The 22,133-nt window shown below is 47.8% G+C and overlaps 1 protein-coding gene across 10 annotated transcripts in view; it reads right to left on the bottom strand.

Moving 5' to 3' along the window:
- Nucleotides 1-3,079: 3,079 nt before the first annotated feature.
- The window catches only part of Bcor (BCL6 corepressor), a 138,232-nt gene continuing 119,178 nt past the window's right edge, over nt 3,080-22,133 (bottom strand). For 8 of the 10 annotated variants that reach the window (XM_045140102.1, XM_045140103.1, XM_045140100.1 and 5 more), the window contains 9 exons: nt 17,538-17,798; nt 16,842-17,186; nt 15,920-16,245; nt 15,353-15,607; nt 8,528-8,694; nt 7,248-7,393; nt 5,450-5,527; nt 5,106-5,262; nt 3,080-4,239 (listed from right to left, as the gene is read on the bottom strand). In XM_045140102.1, coding sequence (XP_044996037.1) covers nt 3,948-4,239; nt 5,106-5,262; nt 5,450-5,527; nt 7,248-7,393; nt 8,528-8,694; nt 15,353-15,607; nt 15,920-16,245; nt 16,842-17,186; nt 17,538-17,798 — 2,027 coding nt within the window. In that variant the 3' untranslated portion in view covers nt 3,080-3,947. The remainder of the gene's footprint in view (nt 4,240-5,105; nt 5,263-5,449; nt 5,528-7,247; nt 7,394-8,527; nt 8,695-15,352; nt 15,608-15,919; nt 16,246-16,841; nt 17,187-17,537; nt 17,799-22,133) is intronic. The other 2 variants (XM_004665745.2, XM_004665743.2) reach the window with 1 other exon arrangement.

Raw genomic sequence — 22,133 nt, forward strand, 5'->3', positions numbered from 1 at the left:
GGGTCCTTAGGCTTCACAGGCAAACGCTCAACTGCTATGCCATCCCTCCAGCCCAGACTGAATGCATTGTGTTGTACATCATAGATGGTTGTGAATTTATGGGTGCCACATATGGAATATAGTAGTTTGAATCAGATGTTCCCCATAAAATCTTGTGCTGACCTTCCAAGGCTCAGGGTCTATTGTGGAAGAGGTGGTGGAAAGAATGTAAGAGCCAAAGGAAGGGAAGGACTCCTTACAACGTGCTCCCCCCAGACACAAAATGGCCTGGATATCCATGACCTCATAGTGCCTGACACTACCTACACAAGACCATCATAATAGGAGGAAAAGATCATGACATCAAAATAAAAGAGAGACTGATTGAGATAGGGAGGGAATATGATGGAGAGTGGAGTTTCAAAGGGGAAAGTGGGGGGAGGGAGGACATTCATGGGATATTCTTTATAATCATGGAAGTTGTTAATAAAAATTTGGGAAAAATATTGTGTGCTGAAAGTTTGGTCCTCTGTTGATGGCAGTTTGGGAGGTGCAGTCTTGGTGTTGGTGTGTTGTTGGGGGCAGGCTTAGGGGTGTTATAGCTAGCCCCACCTTGCTGTGGTCACTCACTCTTCTGCTTTGGAAGAGGTTATTTACAGCCTCCACTCATGCCATGCTTCCCACTGCCATCCTACAGCTTCCCCTTGAGACTCTAAGACAAAATAAATCCTTTCCTACCTGATTTTGATCATGTGCTTTGTCCTAGCAAGAAGGTAATTACAACAAGCCCCAAACACAGAATTGAATGCCCTTAGGATTTTGCTGGGCAGCCCCATGCTGGCCACAATAGTTCAGGCTCACCCCGTCCTTTTGCTTAGATCACTTTTGCAGGCAGGGTTACTTTACTAGTCTTGTTTGCTGTCCACCCCCCCCCCCCCAACTCCTACCTACTGTTTAAGGTGACTTTCTAAAACAAAAAAATCAGCAAAATGTTATATATATATATAATTTTTTAAGACAGAGAGAGAGAGAATTGGCATGCCAGAGCCTCCAGCCACTGTAATCAAGTTCCAGATGCATGTGCCACCTTAGGGACATGTGTGATCTTATGTGCTTGCGTCACCTTGTGTGGCTGGCTTACGTGGGACCTTGAGAGTTGAACATGGTTCCTTAGGCTTCATAGGAAAGTGCCTTACCTCCAAAGCATCTCTCTATCCCAAATTTTTTTTTAAAAATTTATTTTTCTTTATTTATTTGAGAGCAACAGAGAGAAGGAGGGAGAGAGAGAAAGAGAGAGAGAATAGGCGTGCCAGGGCCTCCAGCCACTGCAAACAAACTCCAGATGTGTGCACCGCCTTGTGCATCTGGCTAACGTGGGTTCTGGGGAGTTGAGCCTCGAACCGGGGTCCTTAGGCTTCACAAGCAAGCGCTTAACCACTAAGCCATCTATCCAGCCCTCTATCCCAAACTTTAAAAAATATTTTTAAATATTTTTATTTATTTATTTGAGAGAAAGAGGCAGAGAGAGAGACCACTAAGCAATCTCTTCAGCCCCTGAATTTTGAAAATATTTTTATTTGTGTATTTGAGACAGAGAGAGGGAGAGAGAGAGAATGGAGCACCAAGCCCTCTAGCAAACAAACTCCAGACGCATGTGCCACCTTGTGCATCTTGGACCTAGGTCCTTTGGCTTTGCAGCCAAGTGCCTTAACCACTAAGCCATCCTTCCAGCCCTAAAAATAGTTTTATTTGTTTGGGAGAGGGAGGGATGGAGAGACAGAGAGAAAGAGGGAGAGAATGGGAGCATCACATCTTCTTGCTGATGTATCCAGGCAAAGGTACCACTTTGACATCTGGTTTAAATGGATGCTTGGGAATCAAACCCAGGCAGGCTTTGCAAGCAAGCACCTTTAACCACTAAGCCATTTCCCCAGCCCCCTTATTTTAATTAAGTGGGTGGAAGGGGTGTTGGCACTAGATGACAAGAAATTCTCTATTTCTAGAATGCATGTGTATTTTTTCAATGATCAGAAAAATTTGCAGATAAAAACAGCTTGCCTGGTGCCTTGTTCCAAAAATATATTTTAAATTTCATTTGGTAACTGTTGCAGTCAGGTTCGCATTGCTGGCAGATTACCTGACCAATAGCAGCTTGTGGGGGGAAAGGATTTTTTTGGCTTATAGACTCAAGGGGATGCTCCATGATGGCAGGGGAAAATGATGGCATGAGCAGAGGGTGGACATCACCCCCTGGCCCACATAAGTGGACAACAGGAACAAGAGATCGCGCCAAACACTGGCACAGGGAAACTGGCTAGAATACCCATAAGCCCGCCCCCAACAATACACTCTCTCCAGGAGGCATTAATTCCCAAATCTCTATCAGCTGGGAACTTAGCATTCAGAACACCTAAGTTTATGGGGGACACCCAGATCAAACTACTACAATAACCCATTTTCTCAGCATTTTGCTCTGGGGATCAAATCTAGCTGCAAGGGAGCCCAGTTGTTTTTAGCTTTCAAAGCATCTGTCGTTAAGGACAGGTGTTAAAAGGTTATGGGGTGGAAATCAAGTGCTCATTGACAGTACTAAGAGTAGATATTTCTAAATAAAGTAAAAGCAGTGGACATATTGGAGCTACAGGCTTTGCTGCTCAGGTTAAACAAGGTAAGTGATAGAACAAAGAGGCCCAGAGCAAAAGAAGTGACAATAAATGCAGTGCATCGGAGAATAGCTCTCAAGGCTTGGCTATGTGTACTATAGTAGGTCAAGGTCAAAGGGAACAGATGATCTAAATCTGAAGAGCTGGATGGTGTGGCACATGCCTATTACCTCAGCTACTGGTACCACCACAAGTCCGTGGACCACCTGGGCTAGAGTAAGACGCTTAGAAAGGAAGAAAGAGCCCGGCGTGGTGGAGCACGCCTTTAATCTCAGCACTCAGGAGGCAGAGGTAGGAGGATCATCGTGAGTTTGAGGCCAGCCTGAGACCACATAGTTAATTCCAGGTCAGCCTGGGCTAGAGCTAGAGTCAGACCCTACTTTGAAAAAGTGACAAGAAAGGAAGGCAGGAAGAATCAATACATAGGATACAAAGTATTTCAATTTACTCCTTTCCTCAACAGGTTTATTGCCTTTTAAGAAAATTTTTGTAAAATATAAATACAAAGGCAGAGATTTACTTACAAAGTTAAAACACAGATCTCAAACATAAACACACAATCAGAAAATTTTAGTTGTATGTACATTTTCAAGCAACTTCAACATATTATGTTAGTTTTCAATATTTTACAGGGTACAGAAAAAAATAGCTCAAAGTCTTCTTTAAATAAGAGCATAAAATGTTTAAACATATAAACAATCCGGTTTGATGCGTGAAAACTAATTTCACAGCTTTTAAATTAGGATACAAAAGTTTCATACAATTAGTTGTTGTGTGTGGATATGGTTTCAATGTATATTACACACTACTGGATTATATCCAATAGCATTTACCTGGTGTGAGCAGGTACTCTGTAAACAAAACATAAAGGTACACCACCAAGTGCCTTCACCCAATTCATTCTTAAACCAACCACACAGTTTTGACCATACATTACACAGTTATGGTCTCTCTCACCAGAGCTTTGTATGAAATTATGTTGAAGTGTGGAGCTCCTTTTCATTTATTTCTCCTTAAAAGAAGAACTGAAAAGAAACAAATGTTCCAAGTAAAAACAAACATACGTATCTGAAAACATGTGTGCATTGTAAAGTAATGTTTTAACAAGTTTATAAAAACTGACTTAAAAGTTTAGAAAGAAAAGGTTTCTAAATTCTTCTGACTGGAGTAATTTCTCTTATATAAAGAAGAGATATTTTCATATGTAATAGTGTCCTTTCTTTACAGAAATCGTCGCGTTATGACACATATGCACAAGGATTAACACTATAACACACTGTACACGGCGGGGCAGGCCTGGCGTGCTCACCAGTAAGCCTCCGAGCCCATATCACTGGGGTGTAGCCACTCCATGGTGGAACCCAGCAGTGTCTGGAGCTCATTGGTGAATTCCACGAGATCCAACAGCTCCTTGCTTTCAGGGTTGAAGGCTTCCAGGTCTTTGGGGCAAGAGAATAAGAGACTTGCAGAAACCTGCCGGTAAAACTCTGCCTCTGCGATGGTAACAATTTCCATATTGGGAAAATTGCAGCGGAATATGCGGGAGGACATTTTCAACTTTTTAAGCACATCTGAGAGCAGTAGCCAGTTTCGTGGCCTAAGAAGTAGAAAGGGACGGAGTTGAGTTTCTGGCCAAATGAAAGGTAACCCCAACTGTTAACTACCATATCCTCAGTGGTTCCTAGTGGTGGCAAGGGCCTTCTGGGTTGATTCTCCTGCCCCTTCTTACTACATCTAATCTCTCATCACTGTTCCCTTCTAAGGTGAGGGAGGGAGGGTGCCTCTAACTGTAGGAACCTAGGACAAGTCTGGTTTATAAACAGAACACCTAGGGGGAACCACCGGATTAAGCCTCAATCATGCCTGATTCTGATGGACGTCAACAAAAGTCCTGCTTACGCAACTCTGGTTAAAACTTCGTTCATCGGGCTGGAGAGATGGCTTAGCGGTTAAGCGCTTGCCTGTGAGGCCTAAGGACCCTGGTTCGAGGCTCCATTCCCCAGGACCCACGTAAGCCAGATGCACAAGGGGGCACATGCATCTGGAGTTCATTTGCAGTGGCTGAAGGCCCTGGTGCACCTTCTCTCTCTCTCTCTGCCTCTTTCTCTGTTGCTCTCAGCTTCATTCACGCTTCTCCATTGCCCCACTATAGTCAGTGGCAAAAGCAAGCTTTGACCTCACAAGGACCATTACTGACAGAGCATTGCCAACAGAAGGCCATCTCTCTTCCCCTGTCCTGCTTTCCACTCTCATCTTTGGGACGAGGTTCTAAATTCTTTGGGAAGGTGTCTCTTACCCCCAACCCTGCTGGCCATAATTAAACTGATATGGACCTTCTCTGGAGGTTTGTGGGCACTTAAACATCCATCCCACCCCAACTTTTGTCTGCTTAAAGAGGGTTTCTAATTCCTGCCACCCTAGAAGCAGCTCAGCTAGTTTCCCCCACATGATAGCCATGCTCACCCCTGAGCGACAGACACTTGGATGTTGTAACATGCTAAGAGGGAGCTTTCGGAAAACTCAAATTCAAACACATCACTGTAGGAGTCTTCCTCCTCATCCTGGTCTTCCGGTCCTGGGGGATTTGCCAGAACATCATACCCACTTTCATCATCTGGTTCTAATGGAAGGCAAACAAGAAAGGGGGAAGGGGATTAGTCAGCGATAGGAAGATTTCAGCTGTTGTTAAAATAAGGGGGGGGGGGAGCATCTGTTTCTGGCATGACACCCACCACCGCCTCCCCCTCTCACAGCAGGCAGCAACATTCCAGTTCACGGCCCACCATCGTAAGAACAAGGCTACTTACCACACACAGAGCTGCCATAGAACTCCCAAGTGCTACTGGAGTCATCGTCACTGCGACCCTGTAAATCATTTAAATAATCTGCAGAGAAAGGTGGAGAAAGCCAAGATAAAGCTTGCTGGTCAGGGGGACATAGTGTTACACATCTATCTCAGGCAGTGGCAAGAAGACCACAAGTTTGAGGATAATCTGGGGTAATAGTGAGACTCTGTCTCCCTGTCAAACCAAACCATACCAAACCAAACCAAATCAAACTACTGACAAGGAAAAAACAAATGCTGACCCGGCCAGGCGTGGTGGCGCACGCCTTCAATCCCAGCAATCGGGAGGCAGAGGTATGAGGATCGCCGTGAGTTCGAGGCCACCCTGAGACTACATAGTGAATTCCAGGTCCGCCTGGGCTAGAGTGAGACCCTACCTCGAAAAACCAAAATGCTGACCCAGCTAAGGGGCATTTTTCTTATTAAACACACGTGGCAGGTCTGCACCTCATCTTTCACTTCTCTGAAGTCCTATTCTCTGTGGCATCTGACCCTGTACACCTGCCCAGTTGAGGGCCACCCTGGTTCACCAGAATGCCAGTTAAGAACTCCAGCAGCCACTACATGTAAAAATAGAAGTCCCATTTTATTTATGTTGCTCTTCTTTGGAACACTAAGCTGCTTCTTCAAGTGCAAATGAAGGTAAACAAGGGTGGTGGTGGCAATCTTTGGCAGTAAGTGTATGATAAGCAACTGCCAAGTGCCTGACAGTCATGAAAACCTTAATGCTCGAAGGATCTAGAAGCACCTGGGCCATAAAAGACGGGTTTTGTCCTATGACCTAACACTTCATGTCTGTGAAGTCTGGCTCATTTCACACATACTTGCCATGTAAACCTATGGGCCACACTTAAGGGAAAAATAAATTTGTAGAAAATGTAAGTAACTTCAGCAACCTCCTCTTTTCTTAAGTTTGTTTTTTTTTTTTTTTTTTTACATATTTTGGTTTTTTTTTGTTGTTTATTCATTAGACACAGACAGAGGGGGAGAGAGAGAATGGGTGCATCAGGGTCTCAAGCGACTACAAATGAATTCCGGATGCATGCGCCATCATGTGCAGCTGGTTTATGTGGGATCTGGAGGATCGAACCTAGGTCCTTAGGCTTCCCAGACAAGCACCTTAACTGCTAAACCATCCCTCCAGCCTGGTGTTTTTTTGTTTGTTTTTTAAGGTAGAGTTTCACTCTAGTCCAGGCTGACCTGGAATTCGCTATGTATTCTCAGGGTGGCCTCGAACTCACGGAAATCTTCCTACCTCTGCGCCTCCTGAGTGCTGGGATTAAAGGTGTGCGCCACCACGCCCGGCCTTGTTTTTGTTTTTGAAGCAGGGTCTCAGTCTACCCTAGGCTGGCTTCAAACTCGGTGATTCTTCTACTTCTACCTCTCAAATGGTGGAATCAAAGGCATGCGCCACCATGCCTGGCTTGTAAAATAGCTTTTAAAAATTAAAAATAAGTTTCACTCTAACAGGGTCATACCACAGAAAGGTTTTTGATCTCTGCATAGAGATATCCAAATGTAAAATATGCAGGTTCTATCACCCTCCCCCTTCCCAATGTTGCCAGGACCTCACACATGCTAGGCAAACACTCCACCGCTGAGCCACACCCCAATTTAACTTTTTTTTTTTAAACAATGTACTAATAAGTCACTCAGGCTGGCCTCAAACTCTCAACCCTCTGGCCTTAGCATCTCTAAATAGGTACAACTATAGGCACATGTCACTTTTGAATAAAATCATTTCTTGAACTCTGTCATACCTGTTAAAAACTTTTCCATAAGTTCACTGTGAGTCATTTTCATGATGGTTCTACCTGAGTATGTGGCCAAAGTAGGGTCAGCACCATAAGAAAGAAGCAGGCGGACAATCTCCAAGTGATCATTCTCTACGGCATCGTGCAGAGGCCTGAGAAGAGAAGCACGAGGGCATTAAGTTTGTACACATGACACTCACTCCCAAGTAGTCTGACTGAGGTGAACAGACAAGGTGAAGCATATGTGTGCTTCATGCGCTGAGCCTCCCAGGTGCCATCTCAACCAGCAGTTATGCAATGCCATCGTCATCGCAGACAGGGAAACCGAGGCACAGTGATTGGCTCAAGGTCAAACAACCAATTGTTATTATTTTAACTCTTCCCAGGGCACCTGAAGGGATTAGATCAGGCCCGATTCTCAAGCGCACATCTGTCTTATTCTGATGCCTAATGAGGAAGTCAAGCCTAAAATGAAAAATTTACAAGGCACTCAAGTAGTGATAAATGATGTAAAGGTTAACTTCCGGTGGTGGTGGTGGAGGAAACAATACCATCATTATGGAAGCCAATGCAACAAGCAATTACTATACTGTTAAGAAAAGCTGTCTTTTATTAACAGAAATTGCAAAGAGAAGCGAGTGGCAGAGAATCTCGGAAAGCCCACTGCAGAACTGCACACAGATCCATGATAACCCTTGGCCCAGGAGAACTATGGCTCTTTTCTAGAGGAAATAGGTACCCCCTCAGCCCCATTATGAATGCTTTTAGGAAAGCCTTAAAGCACCTTTTGGCTATTTTTGACCATTAGGAGAACCCTCGTGTCCTATCTCCTGGTAGCATCCCCTCACACATTCAGGAAGATGCTTGTGCTGACTCAGACCTGGTCTTTGATCAATAAACTGAGGTCAAGGACAGGGTGAGCACCAAGGCTCGTGGTGATAGTGGAGCCAGCAGGGAGGGGCCATTAGCCCGCTTTCTATCCCCCTGGGAATTTTAGCATACACATATTTTGAATTGTGATTTCATAGATGGGCATGAACAGTCCAGGGTTGTACAACTCCAACACCCCTAACTCTTCATGCAGATTGTGGCCTGCTCAGAGGCTTTGGTCTGTGGAGGTAATGCAAGATTAGAGGTTTACATCTAAATTTGCCAGCAAAGTCTATTTCATTTAATTCTGGAATGGAATGAATGCAATTCATTTTCTGCCTTTACCCTGGGGTTTCTGCAATCCTTGAGAGCCACTGCCTGGGCTTTAGTAGGGCCAAGCAAGACACACCACTGACCTGGTTCCATCCTGAGCACTGCAGTTGACATCAGCGCCATATTCAAGGAGGTGGCGAACGATATTGAGCCAACCCCTGGCACAAGCTTCATGCAGGGCACAGTAGCCTGCATTGTCACGATGATTCACATCACAAATCTTATTCTCCAGGCAGTACAAGACCACTTCCTGTAGGGAGGCAATGGGGACTACCATTAGATCACCACACAATGACCTCATAAGGGAGACTTCTTTGTAGCTCTAAGACATGCACCTCAAGGCCCAAGAACCCTCTGTGGCTTGAGGGGTCCCCAGATGTCATAGCAAGGAGCTCACAATGTTGTGAAGGGCTCTGTGGCAAGGACAGTGTGACTCAGGGCTCTGCACCTCCAGGTGCCTGGCCCTGGGCAAGTTATGCCTCAACTTCTCCCATGCAGAGCCACAAGACCCCTCAGCCCTGTGCCTCACGCAGAGAACACAGAGGAATTTGGCTGCAGATATTTCAAAGGGTACATTCAAAGCCAGACATGCAAAAACAATAAAAATCTGGATATAGGGGCTCATGCCTGAAAACCCAGCACTCAGGAGAGGCTGAGGTAGAAGGTTCAAGGCCAGCCTGGGGTACAGAGTAGCAGATACCCTGTCTCAACAAAACAAAACAAAAGGGTTTCATCCACGTAAGGGGATTCTTATTTTTATCAGGTCACCCCATACGTAGCAGATGACAAAGCAAGACCACATAAAAGTTAGGGCTAGATGGAACACGCTGCAGAACATCCCTCAGCCCAAAGCAGCTCACTCCAGTCTGTAGCCCAATCCATCCCAGGAGGCAGAGCCTGGGCAGCAAGGCCCTTGGATAAGAAGCAACTCAAGGAAGTGCTTGCTTCACACACACACACACACACCTTATATCTTATCAAGAGATGACATATGGACTGGAAAGATGGTTCAGTGGATAAAGGCACTTGCTTGAAAAGTGTAACAGCCCAGGTTCAAATCCCCAGTACCCACATAAAGCCAGATGTACAACATGACACATGCATCTAGAGTTTATTTGCAATGGCAGGAGGCCCTTGTGTATCCTTCCTTCCTTCCTTCCTTCCTTTCTCCCCTCTTGCAAATAAATATTTAAAATATGACCAAAAAAAGGAATGACATAAAATTAGGCATGGTGTCACGCACCTATAATCTAGCACTCAGAAGGTTGAGGCAGGTTTCAGACCAGCCTGGGCCTAAATTCAAAGCTAGGCTGGACTACATAGCAAAACCATGTCCCAGGTATAAATAAATATCTGGGTGTGATGGTGCACACCTTTAATCCCAGCATATGGAGGCTGAGGTAGGAAGAATGCCATGAGTTCGAGGCCAGTCTGGGATAGAATGAGACCTTGCTATCCCAAAAAGAAAAAAAAAAGACTGCAAAACAAAAGCACAAAAAAGAAATAAAGAATAACTCAGCAGTAGCACCTGTACCTACAATGCAAAGTCCTGGGTTCTATTCCTAGCATCATAAAAAAAGGACAAGCTGGGCGTGGTGGTGCACGCCTTTCATCCCAGCACTCGCCTTTCATCCCAGCACTCGGGAGGCAGAGGTAGGAGGATCACCTTGAGTTCGAGGCCACCCTGAGACTCCATAGTGAATTCCAGGTCAGCCTGGACCAGAGTGAGACCCTACCTTGAAAAACCAAAAAAAAAAAACAAAAAAAAAGGACACCAAGACCTCACTCAGCAGACAACCCCACCCTCTTGGATTCTGTCATTCTTTGCCCTATTCAGGGCTGAATCAATACAACATGCTCTTATTTACTTAAGTTAATGACAGGAATGGAAAAGACCACATGTTGTCCCTTACACATTTTCCCCCCCGAGGTAGGGTCTCACTCTAGCCCAGGCTGACCTATAGAATTCACTATGTAGTCTTAGGCTGGCCTCGAACTCACAGTGATTGCCCTACCTCTGCTTCCCAAGTGCTGGGATTAAAGGCATGCGCCACCACAGCAGCTACATCCACTAAGAAGGGGAGGGAAAGGAAGAAAACAGAACTACCTGCCCCCCCCCCTCTATAGAGCAACCATAGTTTGGGTCAACAGTTTGCATGAAGATCGCTATTATTAATCTTACTTCTTTGGCGCATTGAAGTATTAATATGAGCCCCTCCCAGTGAGCACAACAGTCATTTAGTCAATATTTTATTGCCATGATTAAGTTTCAAAACACAAAAACCAGTATCAGCCACCAGAAAACAGGCTACACTAATTTCTTAGAAGTCATACCAAGCAGATCACTTTTCACTTTTTAAAAAAAAAAAATATTTTTCTTTTTTTTGTTGTTTTTCGAGGTAGGGTCTCACTGTAGCCCAGGCTGACCTGGAATTCACTATGGAGTCTCAGGGTGGCCTCGAACTCACAGCAATCCGCCTACCTCTGCCTCCCGAGTGCTGGGATGAAAGGCATGTGCCACCACACCTGACTTAAATATATGTTTTTAATTTTTATTTATTTGAAAACAGATAGAGAGAGGAGAGAGAATGGGTGCGCCAGGGCCTCTAGCCACTGCAAATGAATTCCAGATGCAAGCACCCCCTTGTGCATCTGGCTTAATGTGTATTGGGGAATCGAACCTGGGTCCTTTGGTTTTGCAGGCGGACACCTTAATCGCTAAGCCATCTCTCCAGCCCCCACTATTCACTTTTGAGAATAGGGATCAGCTCAGTGTAGGGGTGGTCCTATCAGAAAATGGAAGTCCCATGGGTCGCAGTGGGTCCCTCTTAGTGTAACTCATCTGTGAGACCTAAAATAATGTCCATTCTGTTCAATCACTGATGTGGGTGAGGTGGGTTCTGAAAACCCTTTCATGCCCTTTCTAGGACAGTTTCAGTCAAAGGCAAGTGCTCACTTGGGTGCTCACTAGAATGTTCCAGATGCCCCTCTGTGAAACTAAGGCTGCATGCTGGTAAGCCTGACCATCTGTGCCCTGATGCTTCAGGTCACCACAGCAGCTACCTTCTAAAACAAGAAGAGGAAGAGAGAAGGCATGCCTGGTGAGGCATTTCTTCCTTCAGGTCCTCACCTGCCAGAAAACCCACAATCCTCCAAGCTCCCAGGCCACCTGCCCTGAGCACTGGTATCCAGGATACCGCATGAAGCTGCTGCTCTTTTAGCGGTCCCTCACTAGCCAGACATGGACGGCTGCAAGCTAATGAGTTGTATGCCCCAGCCAGGGAGAGACCTTGTCACGTGACTCTGGGACCAGCTCAGAGCGCCAGCGACTGCTGTGCAAAGATCAATTTCCGTGGATCCCGGCGGTCTGCCTGGTGTCCTCTCAACCTGGGGTTTATTTGTTCTGACAATTATAGCCCTCACCTGGAAACCTTCAGCGCTACAGGGCTGATTTGAGGGAACCTAGAAATGAAAGAAGTCAAAGCGGGAGGCAAAGTCAACTCTCCGTTCCTGGAGGACTGCCAGAAAGGCAGCAGCGACCCCACTCCACGTGAGGTGTTTTCCACGGGCCGTGCCCAGTTAACCACGTCAGTGTCATCTGCCTGAGCTCGGCTCATCTCCCACTGGAGTGTGCTCCACTGACATTCCTCACAGATTTAGATATCTATTTGTTTGAGAAAGAAAAAAGTATGGGTGTGCCATGGCCCCTACCACTGCAAGGAAACTACAGGCTCGGGTGCCACTTTGTGTGCCTGGCTTTACATGGGTTACTGGGGACTCTAAATTGGGCCAGCAGACTTTGAAAGCAAAAACCTTTAACCACTGAGCCATCTTTCCAGCCCCATCCTCACAGACCTAGAAGACAGCAGGAAGTAAAACTGCTTGGAGTGGGGGCTGGAGAGATGGCCTAGCAGTTAAGGCGCATGCCTGTGAAGCCTAAGGACCTGGTTCAATTCTCCAGGTCCCACATAAGCCACATTGCATATGGCGGCACATGCATCTGGAGTTTGTTTGCAGTGGCTAGAGGCCCTGGTGTGCCCATTCTCTCTCTCTCTCTCTCTCTCTTCCTCTGTGCCTCAAATAAATAAATAAAAAGAAAAGAAAAAGTGCTTGGAATGTTCTCACAAAACATTTGAGGCATCTGAAGTCCAGAAGATAAGTTAAGACACACAAGTAATGTAAGTACTGGAGCTGTGACTCGGGTCTGCTGGGAAGAGTCCAAAGGCCTAATGAAGAGCTTTGGCTAGAAAGCTTTGATCCGGCCATGAGCAGCATCCCTCAGGCCCTCCTTGTTGGGGGCTCAACAGGCTAATGCCACTACTCTCCTAGCTAGGAGGACAATGGTCTCTTACAGATGGCAACTGCTGTCACCAACAGAGAATGGTGAAGATGTGAGCTGCCTAACATACTTCTTGATTTCTTTTCTGAACTAGAAATGGGTACATTGGAGGGAAAGCCACCCATTCCCAAACAAACTCAGTTTTTGTTGGACAGTTCTGTTAAGCAGCTATAAGCTGAATGCCATTAACTGCAAAATGTAACCATAAAGACCATAAACCCGACATAGTTAATTAATTAAATGCCTCATTAACTTTTTAAAAAACATGATTTATTCAATTCATAGAAAATGTAACCATCACCACTAAGTGCACAAGCATGTGGTTGCACACTAGCATTTTAGCCTGAGAAACAAGCTTCCTTAGCGGGAGGGAAGCAAATGTGGTCGGCCTTCCTGGTGGTCTAAGAGAACTGATGAGCAAGAGCTAGGGTGCTTTAGGCTCCCAGGCCCAGATCAACAGAACCAGAACAACGCTCAGGTGACAGGGATGACAACAGTGGTAAAGACTCACATCTAGAACTCTCTTTCCCATAGCTGAGCATTCAAACAGCAACTTAATGGGTTGGGCAAATTAAATTGCCCTTCATTTAAAAAGTTGAGATTGCCACATCCCAGCACTTTCAATTTTGCCAAAAGAAAGCCCAGAGAGTTAGATTCTGAGCGAAAAGTTTTAATCTACTAGTTAAAACAGTGGGCACCAAAATTTACATATTGAAATTGACATTTGAAGAGGAAGGGGAAAGAATTCAATAAACATTCCCAAGGCCACCAAAGACACCACCGCCTAAGAAAGTGTGGATCAAGGAAGGGGGCACACAGTTAATCCCAGCATTTGGGAGGCAGAGGTTCAAGGCCACTCTGAGACTACCAAGTGAATTTTCCAGGTCAGTATGGGCTAGAGTGAGACCCTACCTCAAAAATCCAAAGGAAAAAAAGTATGGATCAAGTGGTCTTTGGCCTAAGGATAGGACCACTAGCCGTATCCTCAAGGAACCCACAAGGGGCTCTTGGCCCTTGCCATCTCTGGCTGAGACCAATGGAAATGATGCCAAGATCAAAGACCAGGCCAGAGGCCCCACCCTCCACTGATGATGTCCTGTCTGGTGGCCAGGAGTGGGAGCTGAATGAACCTTGTTCACCTAGGTGCTGCTGTGCTCAGCTTGTGGGAAAACAGTTGGTGGCCACTTGGATTCAATCCACACTAACTGAGCTAACTAATTACCAAATCCTTCCAGTGAGTTCCCTCCAAGACAATCCAGAGATCCCAAAAAGAGACATGTTGGTGCAAACAAATGCACATACAACCCAAACCACCCTGCCAAGATTTTAAAGACCCATCCTTTCCTTAAGTTCCTACCTACACAGCCAACACCTCCATGTTGGGCTCTGAGGCCAGGGGAAACAGCGCTGGGTGATCCCACCAAAAAAAGACTCAAGGCACAATGGCTGCAGAGGCAAGGTGTGGGCGCAGGGTTCTGGCCAAATCCTGCCAGCCCCAGCCAAGCAAGCGCAGGCCAGTGTGAATCCTACCACCTCACTCCTTCACACCTCCACACTCGTTTTATTTTCACTATCCAAGTCCCAGAGGGCTGATGCCAGCATCAAAAAAAAAAAAAAAAAAAAAAAAGCCTTTTGCCCTGTGGGCTATTACATCACAATTTCAACTGACAAGTATGGGGGTGGGGGTGGGGGTGGGGCGGGGGGAGGGGCTGCACCGGGCAGTGGGAGCCAGCTAGCTCTAGGAGTTTCTGAACTGCAGAAAGGGCTCATCTAAAGAGCCCCTTGGAGAAGAGTGGGGTACCAGGTGGAGATAGGGACTGAGCTTTTGGCGTCACTGCTGGACAGTTATCTTTCCAAGTCCCTCAAGCCCTTTGCCACTCAATTTCCTCATCTGAAAGCATAGCTAACAACAGTTACTAGCCCACAAAGATGATGAAAGGGCGAAATGAGGTAGCCTGGGCTTAGTTAGGGGCACACCTGGAGTGCTCGAGTCAGGGTGATGCTGAGGAAACAGGTACACCAGGCAGCAGTGAGTCTGGGACAAAATCCCTCTCTCAGGAAAACATCCTTTTGGTCAGAGTTGCCCTCCCCACCTCAGTGGGTCCATTCCAATCCTCTGCAGAGCCACCTCCTACCCCCCAAGGCCACCCCTCCACATACAACAGCACAAGCCACCCCAAACAGAGCTAATCGCTTCTCTTCCCTTTTGCTAATCACAACCCAAATGGGCTCATTAAAATTCTCCCAGTCTCCAAGCCCTGGGTTATGTCAGACTTTCTATCAGAGATAAGTGAGCAAGACTGGAGGAGGCCAGGGCAGCCTACCTGCCTGAACAAGAACTGAACATCAGAGGCCTTTCTTTCTGCACCGCGACAGATCCAGCCACCAAAGAAACAGCAGCCAGAGTGGGGCTATCACAAACATCCTGCTGAGCCTTGGCCCGGCCTCCTGATGTGGAGGGGGCTGGGCTGTACTCTCCAAGTCCCTCCCCACAGCCAGGGCCTCCAGCCTGGAGCAGCAGCTGCTGGAGGGAGGCTTCAGAATCCTGAGAGAGCACAAGCATGCTCACCTCATAGCCTAGCCGGGCTGCCCGCTGCAGGAGGGTCTCACCAGCGTTCTTATTGACAATAAGTCTTCTGGCTTCCGGCGGCATGGGGCGAGACTGGGTGGTCTCCTGAGGGGAACTTGAGCGTGGCAGCTGTGTGGCCTGGGAGGCTGGGAGCAATTGTTGCAAACGGTCGAAAGGCTTTGGCTCCTGCTTGGCTGGTGACAAATCGTAGTCTATACTGGGCTCAGGCCGCTTTCTGAATCTCCGCACAGTCACCTGTCACAAGACCAAGCAGTGGTTAAGGCTGGATACTTTCCAATAAATACACCGCCTCCCTGAGTGTCCCTCCTTCCAGAGTAACAAACCTGTGGAGGAAGGCACTTTTTTTTTTTTTTTTAAATATAGAGGAGGAGGTGGCTGTCAAAAGAGGATGGAGGAGGGGGATTCACTCTGACTAGTTTGAAACTTTAGGGCCACCCAGCATACATGGCCACTCCTAGGACAGGTGTGACATAAGGGGGGGGGGTGGGCAGTGCAGGAAAAGGAGAGCCTAGCCCCCAGAAGTGAGGTAACGGGATCAGGAGGTACCTTGCCATCAGTGTTCTCCACGTAGTACTCCCCGGTGAGTGGCAAAGCCCGCCTGGGCTCCTGAGGTATCAAGTGCTTGGTTTTGCACAGTCTCTTCCCGGATGGCTTCTCGCTGTTGTCGGTGTATTTCTGCAGCAGGGAGGCGGCCTGGCAGTCCTCCTCTTCGTCTGTGCACAGCGCATCTGTCTTCTGGCTTTCTTTAATTTTCTGCTGTTTGGCAGGCAGCCTGGAGGCTGGCGTGCAGCTTGGCTGAGTCTGCTTTTTGCCGCTTGCATTGGTGGATGAAAGGCTCTTCATGGGCGGAGAGCCGGAGAACACAGGCAAGCCTAAATACGGAGGGGGTTGGCGAGCAGGGGGGGAGGGGAGGGGGAGAAGAAGCAGGCGTTACACAGTTGTAGCTGGTGCAGAAAGAAAAGCCCATTGTTAGCACTGATCACTGGAGCGGCTTCAGTTTTTAAAGATATACCAATTATGTTTTCAAAGCATTAATATTTTAATTATCCCACATTCAAACGGCAAATAGGTTAACCCACAAAGTGCCAAGTGGCAAGTTTCTTCAAAGGGCCAGGACCAGCGGACAGAAAGAAGCTGGCTCTTCTGCTCTCCTGTCCCCAAGCCACTGGGCCAGAGCATGCTCAGGAGGACCGGGTGACCAGGAGATAGACTGAGCCTGGAAGGAACTTGGCTGTGGGGCCAACCCAGGCTTCTCCTTTCCTGCCCAGTCAAAGGCTGGGAAATCAGGAAGTAGGGGGAGCAGAAGGAAGGAGGTGTACAAGGATATCGCAAGAACTTCCCAGCTGCCACCTCCTAGTTAAGAGTCAGCTTCAGTGGCCCGAATCCTCCCAAAGGCCCTTTCCCACAGTGAAGACATGACCTGCCCTCCGGGAGCAGGACAAGCAGTCAAGGGGTGGCCTCTGCATACCTTGTTCATTGTCACTGGATTTGAGGGACTCTTCTGACCAGCCTCTGTTGCCTTTGGTCTCTGTCTTTTTCCTGCCAGGTTTCTCTTCAGTGATGTTATTCCCCTGGGTTGTGACCTCAGGCTGAACTGCCTGGGTCACTTCCTTCCTGCTTTGGCGGCCAGGTTTGCTCTCTGCTGCGGATACCTGCTGTTCCCACCGTTCTCTAAGGTGCAGCAAGTGGCGTTGCTTTTTTGGATGGAGCCCTGTTAATTCAATGCACACCTTCAGGTTGGTCAGCTCACTATAATGTGGGTCTTCTAAGTGGTTAGAGGAACTGTTTGTCATTTCCCTCTCAGGCCAGTCATCTAATGGAGAAATAACTACAAATTAATCAAAAAATCCCCCTGGGGGAGGAACAAACTGTCTTACATAGCACTTATGAGGGAGGGGAGGGGAAGGGCATGGCCACTGTGTACGATCCACCAGGTCACCTATTTGTGTTCGGTCACCTCTGGACTTGGCGGAGGGGGATGGGGGAGCCGCCTCCCCAGGGCTCCAGGAGGTGGTATGGGAGTGGCAAGGCTGCCCTGTTGTGCCCCCCAGCCACTGACTACAGGGGCAGGTGCTGCGTATTGGTAACTTTGCACCTCACGTGCGCCCTCCGTGGCCACATGCACAGGCTTCCCAAGCAGGCAGCTGAGGCTAACCCGGCTCACCTTTCGAGACCCGTCTCCTCTTGGCTTTCAGCAGGGGGTCCTCTGATGGGTCTTCCACAGTGGTCTCAGTGTGGGTGCTGTCACCTGAGATTTTGCGTTTCCGGTCTAGCCTGAGGGTGGGGCTGTGTTGCACATCTGCAGCTGCCTGATCGATGGGTGGCTCGCTCACAGGCGGCCTCTCCATAAAAAATTTCTCCACCGGAAGATCTTTGTCCTCTGGGGCTTCAAAGGGATCATGTTTGTTTCCAGTATTATACTCGCCTGCAGGGAGGGGAGACAATACAGAAATCAAGGTTCCCCACAAAGAGGAAGGATATGGAAAACAGGAAGGAATGCCATAGCTAAAGGTGATGAGCAACCTAGAGACCCTTCTTAGGAAATTAGGGTCCTTATTAGTTAGAAGCATAGAACCAACATAAACAGAACTTTTCAGCGACTGGGCATGACTGAAGCCCATCTGCAAGTGCCATCACAAAGCCAGTTGGGGGTCTGAGGGAAACCAGAAAGGGACTGAGGTGCTCACATTCAGCATCAGGATCTAACCCAGCCCAGTAATACTAAAAATCTCTATAAAAGCATTTGTTGAAGTCATTGTTTTGAAATACGCGGGATGTCTATGGCCATACCACCCTGAGCACACCCCACTGCGTCTGAAATACATGGGAGGCTGATGCAGTAAGAGATCAAATATCTCCCAAATGTCATCTATACAATAGGGAATGCCCATGTACACTTGAGTCCCAACATGATGAAAAATGAGGAAATGGGGAGGGAGTGTGGGGAGATGCTGAACGAAGCCTAGGACCTTAATGAGCAGGAGGGAACAGGGAGCTAGGAAGACCCACCATGCACTAGGGGGAGGTGCCTGCCACAGTCAACAGGAAGGAGTCCTAGCACATGTAAGATTTCAGAGGGCTCAACGTGATGGCTGACCGCAGAAATCCCTATCACTAAACCAAGGTGTTGCCTTTTCATTTAATGTCCAAAATAGGGGAACCCCCCCCAGAGATCTCATCTGGCACTCTTTCTTATGTACAAGCATCTACAGGCAAGTCATGCCCTTCATGGTTGTCTGTCTTTTGTAGCCAGACAAGCATTTACAAGATTGCGGGCTCCAGCCCTCCCCCCACAGGGCAGCTTCCCTTCCCTGTACTAGATGGGGGGGGGGGGCGCAGGGAGAGGGACAGGAGGAGCAGCAAGCACTTTGTCCACGGGTCAACACACCAACATCACCTTCTTTTTGTTCTAGCCCGAGAAATAGCTCATTGACGGCTCTGCAATGGCATTTTCCTCATAGACACGAAACCATCAAACACTAAACTATGTAACTACCACCAACTACCATAAGGTTCAGCCCTTGCACAGGGTCTGCTCAAGGGATCCCAAACATTCCCAGGAGTGTGGGTCTGGAGTTTTGGTAGTGCCACAGAAGTAACTTTCTAGATAAAATGGTAAGAATGCATCTCCTAGGCTGAGCTCAGCCCATTTCAGACTCCACTCCTACTTCCAACCTGTCCTGCTCATGCCTCATCAGCGCCTTCTCTCAGGAACATTCCAGCACCAGGTACCGGTTGCAGGGTGAGCAGCATCTTAAGACAGTCTTCCTCTTATGAGAGTGCATGGTATGGACAGAGCAGCCAGCAGCCAGGGGCCTTCAGGGCTTGCCACTGCAAACCTCTGTGACTACACCTGCCCCAAGGACATAGCCAACGTGGGCCTTCTGCCACGGCAGAATCCTGCCACACAGCTTGGCAGCAGAGAGAAGACATGCAGGCTACCCAAAAGTCAGCTGCCGTGAACACAGGCGGGAGGACCGCCATACTCAGCTTGGCAGGGGTCTCAGAGAAGGCAGGCTGCAGGGTCTCACTTGTACTACTCCATGACCCTCTTAACTGCTCTGGCAGGAACAGCACCACTTTACAAGTTGGCCAGCCCCCTTTGGCTGTAAAAGCAGGATCATTATAGGCAGCCACCTCCCCCTGGGTGGACTTCATCAACACAAGCTGTGCAGGGCAAAGGGAAGGACCAGAGAAATTACTTACGCAGGAGGCTGAGATCCTCAGACCTGCTTGAATTTACTCTTCATATTTTAAAAGTGTGTTCATTCCCTCCTACCACCACTCTTTTTGTAGGGAGGTGGCTCACGGCACAGTTTGCTCCAGGTCACTCTATCAGATGGCAGTAAGGCAGTGTGCACACTAGCTAAGTGTGCACCCAGATTGCACTGGCCTGCCTTGCCCACTTTTCCAGTATCACATCCCTTTCCCCAATCAGTAAGACTCAACTGAGGGTATATGACATTCACTCCCCAGTCTAACACTTGAAGACTCCAGGTCTCATGGAGGCACCTGCGTTTGTAGCGGCCTCAACCTTATCTAAGCCTTCTTTTTCTCTGGAAGTTTTTCCACTGCAGTTTTCAGCTTTATTGTCCACTTCCTAACAGTGAAATGAGGCCCATGTCTCAAACACAGGACCTTCTGACCAAGTTTGCCGCTGTAAAATCACCTGGAAGACTTGAGATCTCCTATTTTGTTGGCTGGTGCCAGCAGGTAATAACTTATCCCCCTGCTCGTTGCTCAACAGGAACACCCGGCACAAAACACTGGGTGTTGCTTTTTCTCTCTCTTCTGGGGTTTCCCATCTGGGCAAAGCTGCCCACTGGGGGCAAGAAGGGCTCCATTTCCACCATTACCATCTGTTCCTCCATTCACAGGAGGCTTGTAAGGGAATACAGCTTGCTCAATTCCCCATCACTTCTCCATTTAGCTGGGCTGGGTGCTCCTATGCCTGGGGCCCGAGCCTTACTGTGTGGCCAGTCACATTCTGCCTTGTCCTGAGGGACCACAGCGAGCAATGCCTGTGATTTCCCATCCTGGACTATTATCATTCTGAATCTGGGGTTCATACCAGCCCCCACAGAATTCATGTAGCTGCTTTCTCCTCCATTCTCCTTTCAGCTATCAAGTCTTTCAGGGAAAGGACAATGATGTCCTCCAGTGTAGGTCTCCAAAGGTCTTTCACTGGGGTGACTGTCAAGGAGCCAGTAATACTCCTGAAACCTACATGTCCTTAATGCCCAAGATACATGTGGCCACCAGCCATGGGGAGGGAAGGCTCTTTGTCACATTCCCATATACTTGGACTTAGATCTCTTCAAATGGGGCCAGCCTAACCACTGCCTTTACTTTAGGACTATCTTTGAAGGCAAAGGAGATGGGCAGATAAAAAAGCGAAAGTGACAGGTACCCAACAATCAGCTCCATCACTGCTGGTACTATTGGCCCCTTGGTCACAACATTTAGGCAGACAGGGCATAGCTATGTTCAGTGTTTGACATTTGCTCCTTATAGCTTGGTCATATGACTTGCAGCACATACATCCCATAATTTATCATGGTTGTGCCATACTATACCTCACAGAAGCATTACCATGGCAACATCTACAAGTCACCATAGCAACAAAGCAATTTAGCCCCTCTTGTAGCCATGCCCAGTGAGCCCTAAACAAGATGGGAGAGTTTGAGACTTCTGAGGGTCACCAAAGATGTCAGTTCCCCGTGCAAGTAGCTCAACCATGGTGGAGCTGACCATGCCATGCCAATGCCCTTTACAGCGGAGATCTCTGCTCCAGGCACGCTGGTGCTGTCCTAGTGACGAAATTTCCCGAGTCCCGAGTCCCTGACAGCCCCTCGCCTGGGGCTTCCTTCAGCTCCTGCTCAGTCTACCTCAAGCCAAGTGATTGGTGAGGAACACAGACACCCACGTTCAAGAGAGAGGTCAATGCTGGGCTGGAGAGATGGCTTAGCGATTAAGCACTTGCCTGTGAAGCCTAAGGACCCCAGTTCGAGGCTCGATTCCCAAGGACCCACATTAGCCAGATGCACAAGGGGCGTGCACGTCTGGAGCTCGTTTCCAGTGGCAGAAGGCCCTGGCGCGCCCATTCTCTCTCTGTCACACTCTCAAATAAATAAATAAATAAATAAATATTTAAAAAGAGAGAGAGAGAGAGAGGCCAATGCCTCCTTGGCACTCTGCATCTTTAAAATGCTGCTGGTGGTTCTTACCAATGAACTTACAAGTGTGGGGAGCCTCTCCACTCATTTACTCAACTTTTGCAATGGAAATTTAACTAAGCCACCTATACCACTAAAGAGAGAAAATGGAAGTCCTGACCATGGCCCTTTCAAGTTCATTCTATTGCTTATACAAGCCACTCCCAATAAGATCCACCTACTTTCTCAGAGGTTACAGGTACACCAGACGCAGAGGGGCTGCCTCAGAAAGGGAAGGTAGCTGGGTGTAGTGTGCAGACCTATAATGGCCAGCACTTAGGAGGCTGGGACAGGATGATTAAAACCATTTGAAGCCAGTCTGGGCTCAAGGAAGGGCTTGGAAGAAGCCTCCTGTAATTTCTTGGTGACTCCTGCCAGCCCCAAATTCCAACCTCAGCTCTCATATAAGGACGCTTGGCTCAGGCCCACAATGACATCTGTGAGAAGTGTGAGACTTCATGAGAAGCAGGGCCCAATCCCACCTGAGCTGTCATAGCCAAGAAGGCCCAGTTAATCTGTAGCTAAACTGATCTAACAGTGCGGCC

Source organism: Jaculus jaculus, chromosome X (genome assembly GCF_020740685.1).
Source record: "Jaculus jaculus isolate mJacJac1 chromosome X, mJacJac1.mat.Y.cur, whole genome shotgun sequence".
NCBI lineage: Eukaryota > Metazoa > Chordata > Mammalia > Rodentia > Dipodidae > Jaculus > Jaculus jaculus.